General features: G+C 46.0%; 3 protein-coding genes across 3 annotated transcripts; 2 read left to right on the top strand and 1 right to left on the bottom strand.

Moving 5' to 3' along the window:
* Positions 1-1,282: 1,282 nt before the first annotated feature.
* On the top strand, positions 1,283-2,799 carry UA08_00408 (hypothetical protein; the record flags this gene model as incomplete). The annotated part of the gene is made up of 4 exons (XM_020260211.1): positions 1,283-1,392; positions 1,473-1,592; positions 1,649-1,931; positions 2,008-2,799. 4 exons carry the CDS (start codon positions 1,283-1,285, stop codon positions 2,797-2,799), a joined length of 1,305 nt encoding a protein of 434 aa, XP_020124506.1.
* Positions 2,800-3,532: 733 nt separating this feature from the next.
* On the top strand, positions 3,533-4,424 carry UA08_00407 (hypothetical protein; the record flags this gene model as incomplete). The annotated part of the gene is made up of 3 exons (XM_020260210.1): positions 3,533-3,678; positions 3,758-3,831; positions 3,910-4,424. 3 exons carry the CDS (start codon positions 3,533-3,535, stop codon positions 4,422-4,424), a joined length of 735 nt encoding a protein of 244 aa, XP_020124515.1.
* Positions 4,425-5,793: 1,369 nt separating this feature from the next.
* Positions 5,794-8,230, bottom strand: UA08_00406 (hypothetical protein; the record flags this gene model as incomplete). Its single annotated transcript, XM_020260209.1, has 3 exons — positions 5,794-6,738; positions 6,799-7,623; positions 7,673-8,230. 3 exons carry the CDS (start codon positions 8,228-8,230, stop codon positions 5,794-5,796), a joined length of 2,328 nt encoding a protein of 775 aa, XP_020124516.1.
* Positions 8,231-10,255: the final 2,025 nt, after the last annotated feature.

The following is a 10,255-nucleotide window of genomic DNA, read 5'->3' as shown; positions in this document are numbered from 1 at the left end:
AGCATCAATATCATAAAGTGTAGGCAGACTGAGCGGGGCTTTTCTTCCAACGCTGATGGTGAACCGAACGATTACTGACTGCTGTTGCGCTCGGGTGGGGTGAGCCATCATCTCATGCGCATTTCACAATGATCCATGGAAAAATTAAGGCCAGTTTTCAAGTCTGCCAGTAATCAAACAGGACAAAACATATTTGCGAAAAAAGACTTGAAGTATCCCAAGGTCAGTGGACAGGTGCAATTTGGGCTAGAGCAATATTGAACGACAAAGTCACGGATGACGTATCTGTCACAAAAGTCTGCGTCGAAGCATGGCTACGAGAACAGCGAACACCAAAATCTGCGGTGCCTGGTTGGTATATCTCGCGGACACACGAAAATCCAAAGTGAGGAGGGGTTTCGGCCGTCTTAGGTTGAATGCAGCCTGGATAATTGACGAAATCGGGCGACATTTCGAGATACCGCAGTGTGTACCACTCGGGCCAACCTAGTGAAGGCAAACGCAGAGTACATCCAAAGTAAATCGTTTCGGCGTTATACAAGTCTTGCCATTTCTGCGGGTGAAGGCGTCCGGATGCTCAACGACCACCGTTGGCGGGATGTTCGGGGGTTGGCAGATCGTCTGGAGATTGACAGTTGTTTGATCACGTGCCATCGGGAGTAGTGATGCTTATGTAATAAAGCATTGTAGATGGTCATGTGACCTAGCGGATATAATTATAGGTCATGCACCTACTAAATCAAGGGCCCAGGCTTGGCTCCTGAGGATCTATAACTACATGATCGAGCTCAATATATACTATTAGTAAACACAGCCCTCATATATAAAGATTTGAACAATCAAGAATGTGCTCTCTTTAGATGCCAGTCTTATATTCTTAACGGCAGCACTAGCAAGCAAGCATAGCAGTGTATGATAGCAAGGCATATAACTATAAAGGCTCTATAAGTTAAGCAAGACCCAACAAGTTGAGGTGAGGGCCCATATGCACCTTGAAAATAAAAAAGCAAGAAAAAAAAAGGAGTACTGTCATGTGATCCAAAAGTTGCGGGGGAGTCACTAAACATCCCCAGACCGCCTTGGCAGAGTTATCTGAAGTTACTAGCAGCTACTCACTGGGTCTTTTCCTTTGTTGCCCTCCTGCTGCTATGGGATCCTGAGCAGATGGCTGTGTGCAGACTCTTCACCAGGATTGTGCATTAACCAGGATCTGGGCAGATTGGAAGTTTCCTCTTGCTAGGACAATCCAGCTACTTAGTGCAAGATAACCTTGGAAGACACGATGCTTAGAGGTCGTGTGCCTTCCAACCTCTACTCTCACCTCAATGCACTGCGGTATTCAACCAAGCCTCACCAGCCACCTCCATGGCGACCTTCTGTCGTGCTTGATGAGTAAAGACTACCATCTTTCTTTGAGACGCTGCCTGTGAGCAGCACAGAGCTGAGCACGATGCTAACTACATGTCTTGCAGGTGGGTAGACAGAGACGTGCGTCCAATTAGTCTGCGCCAATTGACATTTTTTGGTCGCACTCTGACTGAGTCTCGCTTGATAAGCTCTGCCAATTATGTTCGAACTGAGCTGCCCACAAGGTGTGTTGCAATGAGTCGGTTTGTGTTATGCATATTCCTGACAGTTGTTTTTGTAGACTCGCTCATCGTCTGCGCGACATGCAAAAGCTGCCATACGTGGTTGTCTCGAACCCTCATATCTCGATCGTGTACGAACTCTATTACAAAGCCTTTGAGAAAAGTAGGAGGGTTCCTGAGATTATCACCCTGGATGACAATGACCGCTTCTGTGAGGTCTTGCGGGAGATGCTGAAAGAACATCTAGCCGTGATTCCGAATCTTGCCATGGGAGTCCTCGAATGCCAGGGACTTGTGAAACCAGACGAACTGGATAGATTCATGAACACTATGCTTCGTGCTGTATGAATCGCCTCACCTGCTTTGCCCTTCCCCCCTTCCCTCATTTGAAAAGTTGAGTCTGATTTAAATCCACCAGAGAATATCGCGCCGCGTAATTGCAGAACAACAGCTTGCTTTGACAGAAACTTTCAATTCGCCGGACCATTTCCCCGACTCGGCTGCCAGCACTGATCTCAACGCTGATTTCGTTGGCGAAGTTTTTCTCAAGTGCAATGCAAAAGACGTTGTCGAGCGATGTGGAAAGTTCGCACAAGAATTGATGCGTCAGAGCTCTGGGTCTAACAAAATTCCCTCAATTAATGTCAAGGGACACCTCTCAACCACTTTCCCGTACATTCTTGGCCACTTAGAGTACATCGTTGGCGAGCTTCTGCGAAATTCCATTCAAGCTGTTATGGAAAAGTATCGAGATTCACCCTTGGAACCTCCTTCAATTGAGGTCCTTATCTGCGAAGCGCCACAACATGTCATCCTGCGCATATCCGATCAGGGTGGAGGCGTTCCTAGGGAGATCTTTCCGCACTTGTGGTCATTCAGCAAAGGGCCACGGACTCGGGATCGCCTAGAGAATCTCGGTCAGGTGCCAACCCTCGCTGCGACCATGCAGGAACTTGAGCTTCCTCACGATAAAAAGGCCGTCAATAAAGATCCCTTACACGAAGGGTCCTTGGCCACATTGAGTTCACGCTCACCGAATCTTCGTCTGGGTATGGGCCTGCCTATGAGCAGGGTCTATGCCGAATACTGGGCTGGGAGCCTAGAACTGCACAGCCTGGAAGGGTATGGAGTGGACGCTTTTCTACAGATCTCAAAGCTCGGCAACAAGAACGAGCAAGTTACCACGCGGGCTTCGGTGGATGCAGTTTGAGATAGCAGTGAAAGCCAGGCATAGCCGGTGAAACGACATCTATTTTTTTTCAATAGCGGGGCAATTATCATGGCTGTACACACACCGACTCGCACGGAAAGCTTACATTCACATGGGACGGAATCTCATCTCCACGAGCCGTTCTATTCGAGAATTGGCAAAGAACATCGTGTGGACTCATGCCCAGCATCCATCTATTTTGGACTCACTACAGTTTCGGCTGACTGAGTTTCGTGCCACATTGCAGCGAAGCAATGAATTTTGATGTACATCAGAAAGCCAATGATACAAATGCAAGCCGCAGCCTAGAAATGAATGGTTTTCTTCAATCAAATTATTAAAGTAGCATCAACCTCGGCCACCTTTGTATGAAGCTGTATCAGTGAAATAATACTCCGTCCATAGTACGACGAAATAAACCGAGGAATCTTTATCAGAGCTTATCGATAACGGTCGATGGGGCCCGTGGGCCAATGGTATTCGGCCACTGTGGCTTCACTTGAGAAGGTCAGAGCCTCAACAACGCCATGTGTTGGCGATTTCCTTCCATGCTTCCTACACAGTAATAGCATTTTCAGGCGCATTACCTAGGTAATCAAGGTCTCGCTGACTGACGAACTCAATCACAACTTTTCCTCGGCCTTCGCATTCCACCCCGTGCCTCAATCGGCCACGCGCCTGACAGCGTGTTACTTGCCATTCTGTCGACTTCAGCAGCTCGTCCGCGATCAACATGCATTCGGCAGTCAACCGTGTGCAGGGGGTGTTTGGATTTTTCACGACGGTTGCCTTTGTCGTCGCGGGCTTTGCAGCGTTATCGGTGCTCTTATACCCTGCGACGGATGTCTCGTCCAGCGTGGATTTGACCAAAGTCCAAGTGTACGCTATTTACCCGAGCGATTCATACATTTTCTCTGCCTTTATGAGAGACCGTACTTATTTACTCTTTCTCCCACAGAGTCAAAGGTCGGCCACACTACTACTCCTCCAAACGAGAAGAATATGCTCGGATCGAATTCGACCTTGATGCCGGTGAGTGTTCGAAATTCCGGTATAGCTAGTATGCTAGGAAGAGTTGGCAAGCTAATGCCTTAAGTTAAAACAAACCAGACTTCTCGCCCTTGTTTAACTGGAACACAAAACAGTTGTTCGTCTACGTGCTAGCCTCCTACCCGGCTGCTTCTCCAGCTAGCGAAAATCCTCGCAACTCCGAAGCCATCATTTGGGATACGATCATCGAGGCGCCTGAATCATCATACTCAATTGCGAACCTTAAGGAACGGTTCTTCCCATCATCGAAGCCCACGAAGGGATCTAAGAAGAGCAGCAGTGCAAACAAGAAGAAGCAGCAGCAGCAAAAACAACAGTCAACAAACTCTCAACCCGGCGTGCTTCACCTAAAGAACCAAAAATCGAAATACCAGATTACAGATATTTCGGGCAAGATTGCGGAGCGTGAGAATGTTACTCTTGCGGTAGGCTGGAATGTGCAGCCTTGGGTTGGAGCGTTGTGGTGGAGTGATGGCACGGGGACGTGGCCTAGAACCGAGGGTAAAGCCGGACGCAGTAAATCATTTGATTTTCCGGCGTTGAAGGTGAAAACAGAGCAGACTGCAAGCACTTAGGGAGAAAGGCATAGTTAGGTGTAAGGATTGAAAAAGAATATTCGCATTTACTAATAGCTGCTAACCCCATTTTCACCAACTTCCCAAACTACTCCGTAAACCTAAGAGAAGAAACATAGCAAATGGGTATCCGACTTCCAAACCCAATCACAGTCTAATACAAGCACACCCTCGCCCTCGCTCTCGCGACGTCAAAATACATAGTCTGTTGAAATCAAGTCCGTATAGTCCCATACTGGGTTTGTGGTTGAGGTTGAGGCTGGGGTTGGACCGGAGCATACTGCTGCTGCTGCTGCTGTTGACGATGATGATGATGATGATGTCCACCATTCTGGATGCGTTCCGAATAAACCCCCGTTGCAGGTCGAGCGTAAGGAAGTCCACCAGCAGCAGCGAGGCCGCGGCGGTGGTAGTAGACGTATTCTAGGTAGAATGCATGTATGTGGCCCGGAAAGTATCTGTGGCTTTCTTGTCAGTGACCTGTCTACTACCTAAGCTCAATCCTATACAAGATGCGTACCCGAGAATGGTCAGGAGAATATTGATGAGTAGGTCGGCACCGCAGCCAGCAATGAGGAAAACACCGAGTGGTGGGACTATGGATTGACCTTGTCAGTATACCTCGTTTTCTTCGAATTGACTCGTTTGCAAGGGATGGCAGAAAACAACGTACTGAACAGGGTAATGATGATGAGACAGAACGCCGAGCAGCTAGGCATATTGGCTGGATTTGATGATTCTTTTGGATCACTTCTAGTATATGCAGGAGTTCAGAGTAGGTATGTCGCGAAAGCAGAGCAGGTTGAGATAGTGAGGAAATAATGCTCAGCTTCAATCGTCGAGAAGAAGGTACGTACAGTCAGTTCCTGGGCACATCCGATGATGTCATCTCTTGTTTGCCCCTACAAAACGCGTATGTAACAGTGAAACAACTAGTAAAAGCTAATGTACAGTGCAACTCTGCATGTTGGAGGATTAATTGGTTGTTACTCTCGCTACATTATCACATAATCAAGCTTTATTGCTGTGATACACTGTAGTAGCATGGTCGTAAACAGAAAGTGAAACATCGCGAATGTTTGTTACCATACGGTATGTTACGCACAGCGTACTAGCCAGATGGGCTTAGCGTCTCACTATGACTGGATATGGCGGTGGTGGCGGTGTCATTGTGGCGTTATGTGCCTTATCCTTCTGGAAGAGAACTAACAAAGTATAGTCATACTGGTCATTATAATGTCGTAGTCTCGTTGGTGTTTGCCATATTCGCATAGATCCTGCCATGAAGAAATACGCTTCTATACAGTTATAGTCGTAATCGAAGGAAACCAAACTAATAAGGATTAAACAAAAAGGAAAGGTCGATGATTCAAAGTGACATCTCAGAGCTGAATCGCAGCCCACTACCACGATTGCCCACCCCATTGTTGTTGACGCCAGGACTGGTCGGGCGGCTCCTATTTCCCCAGGATTTTGGGCTTCGGGGTTGAGTGCTGGTTGCGCGTGTTGCTGGTCGGTTGTTCCGGAAATTTCGGAGCTCTTCGTCCTGCCTTCGAATAAGAGCATCACGAGCTTCCAATGTTTGCTCGAGCTCCTTGACTCGGGCCAAGTGTTTTTGTTCATCATCCTTCATCCTGATTTCCCTCAGTTTCGTTGCCTCGACAGCAAGTCTTCGGTTGAGATCATCAACTTGTGTCTGCAACTGGTTCCTCTCGGTAGCTAAGGTTGCCGCCTTGTTCGATGCTATTTGGTATTGCTCGAGTGTATATGCAGCTTTATTGCTTTCGTATGTGAAATCTTTTTGAAGTTTCGCCTTTTCTAGACCAAGTTGCCGATTTTCTTCCCGTGCTTTTTCTAGTTCTTCCTTCAAACCGCCCTCTGCCTTAATGTCATCTCGGGCGGATTCTAGGTCATGTTTCAGTCGAGTGCGTTCATCCTTGAGTTTCGTTATTTCTTCTTGCTGCCTCGAAACTTTTTGCTCGGCCTTTGCTTTCTCTGAAACCAGATCATCACGTTCTTTTCGTGTTTTATGGAATTCCTTGTTGCGAGATTCATATCGATGTTGCAAATCTTCCCATCCTTTCACGCGTTCCTCTGACCGAGCCTTTAATTCAGATATCGTATCCTGCAATTGGCTAACTTCGGCAGTATGTTCAGCTTTTAGTTCGAGTATCCTATCCTCCACTACCTTTAATTTTGCTGTTAAATCCAATGTCTGGCTAAGCCCAGCCGTTGATTCTGTAGCCTGAGTGAGGTTTTGCGACATATGAAGGCGTTGTCTCTTGGAATCAGGAGTATCGGTATCCATAGCATCCTTCGTATAATTTAGCAAGACAAATATCTGTTTGCAGCTAGTTGCAATTAGACAACTTACGAATATGCGTTTATTAATGGATGATGATGCAGTAGATGTTGGGTCAGTGGCATGCACACCAGGACCTTCTGCAGCTTGCGAATCATCAGAGACAAGTATATGGAGTGGTTCGATCGCAGGAAGGTTCCAACTAGCATTGAAATCGTCCGACATAAGATAAGTGAATATCTCATCTGCATTATCCTGCACACCTTGAGCGTCATCTTGCAGATCACCGAGAAAATCTTGCAAACTCTTCACAATATGCAAGAGTAGTTTAAGCCTCTGACGATCTGGAAGATCAGGCAAACATCGCTGAATGTGCTCACTAGAATTCGATACCAGCAAATGGACAACAGGGAGCAGATTTCCGTGACGCGCGTATGTAGTTCGTAGGTGCGCAACGGAAGGGCTCGACGCATTGAACGACGAGTCTAGTGCAAGAACGATGGCCGGTGGTCGATATGTTTCCACTATACCGTCATACTGCGCAGATAATATGCCAACACTGATCGATCCATTTTGTAAAGAGAGCTCGAAATATCCATTCGTTTCATTCTGTGGCCTGCTGGGAATAAATCCTTTCCCTTGAAAATATCGTTTAACCAATTCAAGGCTTTCACCACGTTTCACCATAATAATCATATGTAGATCTTGGGAGCCCGCTACCTCAATAAGTTGACCGAGGAATTGGAACTTGGCACTTGAGTATTCAGCCCACGATGCCTCTTTTTGAGACTCGAATGAAGACCGCTTTACATGTGCTGCAATATTCAGATCAGTGTGGACCGCAATATTATCGAGTTTCTCAACAAGACCTCGAACATTTGATAAAGTCTGAGCCTGCTGTTTTGATTTAGTCAACAGAATTTGATAAATGACTGGTCTCCCTCACCTCGGTCTCAGGAGCAATTACGCCTTCCGCAGACTTGAAACCAGATAGCAGTAGTTTGACAGATTGCGAGTGTTCAGCTAAAACAATCTCGTATTCGTCCTTGCTTCTAGAGTCCATAGGCAAAGTGACAGCAAACTCGGAGGGTCCAAGTCGAAGGGACCCCGGTAGAACATTCTCCGTCTTTTCAAAAATTGCACTAGGTTGTATAGTCTGCACCCCTGCTTCTTCGGAGAATAGCAGCTCCGGAGACACCACAACGTCAACAGTATTTACATGTCCGTCAGATGGTACAGGGATATCAGCGCGATCGTCATGTGCCCGAGTACTTAAAGGTAGCGTTGTCTTGGGAAGATAGACAGGCGGCGCGGGCTCAATATCTCCCGCAGACGATGGCGTCACGCTACCGCTGACAGCTGGATTAGGACCAGCACTCGCAGTTGCACGCAGTCGAGCATGTGCATATTGGAGTTTCTCTCGAGCAGTGGAACCGGGAAGATCATCATATTTTCCTAGCGGCTCGGAAGCTAGCGCATTCTGTTGATTTGGTCTAATCTCCATGGCTTATAGAAGTAAGTATATAATGATAGTAGACCCGAGAATTCGCGTGCAATGTCCGTTGCTGACTGAATGGCAAACCGTTCTCTCTGTTTAGTTGCTAGTGTGAGGTTGCAGATGAACCACACAAATCAAGCTTACAGCAAGATAATCGGTTGCGTCTTCTTATCCGTTCGAATATTTTCGTTCTACAGTTCCCTAGCTTTTGCATGTTAGTGTGGTGAATTGGGGTGTGTATTTAACGAGAAGCTGTAGATACCTGATTCGGCCAGACGCGCTCTGTTAAGCGCCTCTAAGTGTCCAGAGGATATAATGAACAGGCATTTCAAATCTTTGAGAAAATCCGATTCCGCAAACAAGGAATAAATCAAACGAGAATGTTATGCGGCGATACTCTCCGACATAAGAAGAGGAGCGGATGGTCTATGAGATGTAAAGCGGAAGAAACTCGAGAGCTTATCGACGGAATGGGAAGATCGCCGCCGCACGTGATAAACGATGACCTACCTGATTTCTGAATATGGAAATTAGCCAACGCCAACGCCTTCGGTCTCGATCAAAATATCTAGTAAGTATCTTCTTTGAGAAAGGGAATAAGTATTTAAAACCAAACTCCTTATGGCGGGATAGAAGCATAAAATTTATAGTTATATATGGGCTGTGGTCGCTGGGAATTGCGGGAGTCTTGCGAGAAAATATACTACCTGAAGGTCAGAAAATGACCTCAATTCTCCAAGGAACCTTGGGATAACCTACCTATCTAGGTAGAGACGTCTGATCATGCATTTGAAAGGGACCTTTGTTAAATTCATGAATTTAACTAGGTATCTAAATACGCAGTTAAGATACTTGATTGATTTGACTATTTCCAAGCTCCAAACAGAAATAGAAAGAGCAAAAAACAAGGAAAGGAAAGCAATAAAATGTGAACAAACCAGATCCCACCGTTTGAAAAAATTTTCGCATCCCGAAACTAGGAGCAGAATAGCTCCCAGCCAACGCCTGAGAGTCAGAGATGCAAGTCTTCTTTGGTATCCAATCCATATGGTCAATGACCAACAACACGGCTCTAGTCACTTCTCCGGACCCAGCTTCTCAATGTCGTGTGGTTATCGGCATGGTGGTCCTCGCCGGCCATGATGGCTAGGCAGAATCTGCATTTTCGCAATGATACTTCTCTCGCGGATAGGTTGCCAACAGTGCTATGTTGGACGACATTGCTAGTGCAGTGTCCATGTGCCGGATGTCGATACCTGTTTCAAAAACAATGTCTGATTGTAGTTTGGAAAGAAGGTGTATTTGTACTTTAGCCTGTGCATGTAATAGGCAATCTGGCCTAAATATAACAAAATAAAGTTAGTTAAGTTATACACCCTCTGAAAACAGGCATTGTACTTACCTAGAATACGCCACTGGATTTGGACGGATTTGGATCAGTCACGTTAAGGTTGAGGGATATTGAACTTGATTCGTGCCATCAAAAGCTTCAAAGAAAGTGTAAAATATGTCTGAACGCAACAAGCTACATGCAGCACACAGCTATCTAGATGAAAATTGTAAACGATAGAAACCAAGGAAAAGACAACAGTGAATGAAATGAGGCTTGGGGAAAGAAAGAATAAGGCACTTGGAACTGGGCACAACAAACGAGTGATTCCTGAGGCACCCCTGAGACACTGCTTTCAACCAATGTGAAGGCCTCCTGAGACAGAGATAATAAATATCTCGGTCTGTCTAGTACTGTCATCACCTTATCGAAGAATTAAAGATAACAATTGCCATATTTGCCCATGAGAAATCTTCCTTTCATACCTAGATAAGGTGGGATATGACTTGGGATAGGTTGAAATGTGAGACATCTTTTTGATAATGAAGAGTCCTTGCTCGAAACATACAAGCAAGAAATATATCCATGTAGGCCCTGCTGTATAAACAAATGAAATACTCCACAGCTCGAAACAAAACATAAACAGAAAAAACAAAATGCAAAACCAGTGTCCCTGTTGAGAGGTTCCACCATAACTCCAT

The sequence above is a fragment of the Talaromyces atroroseus genome (genome assembly GCF_001907595.1).
Source record: "Talaromyces atroroseus strain IBT 11181 chromosome Unknown scaffold_0, whole genome shotgun sequence".
Taxonomy (NCBI): Eukaryota; Fungi; Ascomycota; class Eurotiomycetes; order Eurotiales; family Trichocomaceae; genus Talaromyces; species Talaromyces atroroseus.
This window is presented reverse-complemented; position numbering and strand designations above follow the sequence as displayed.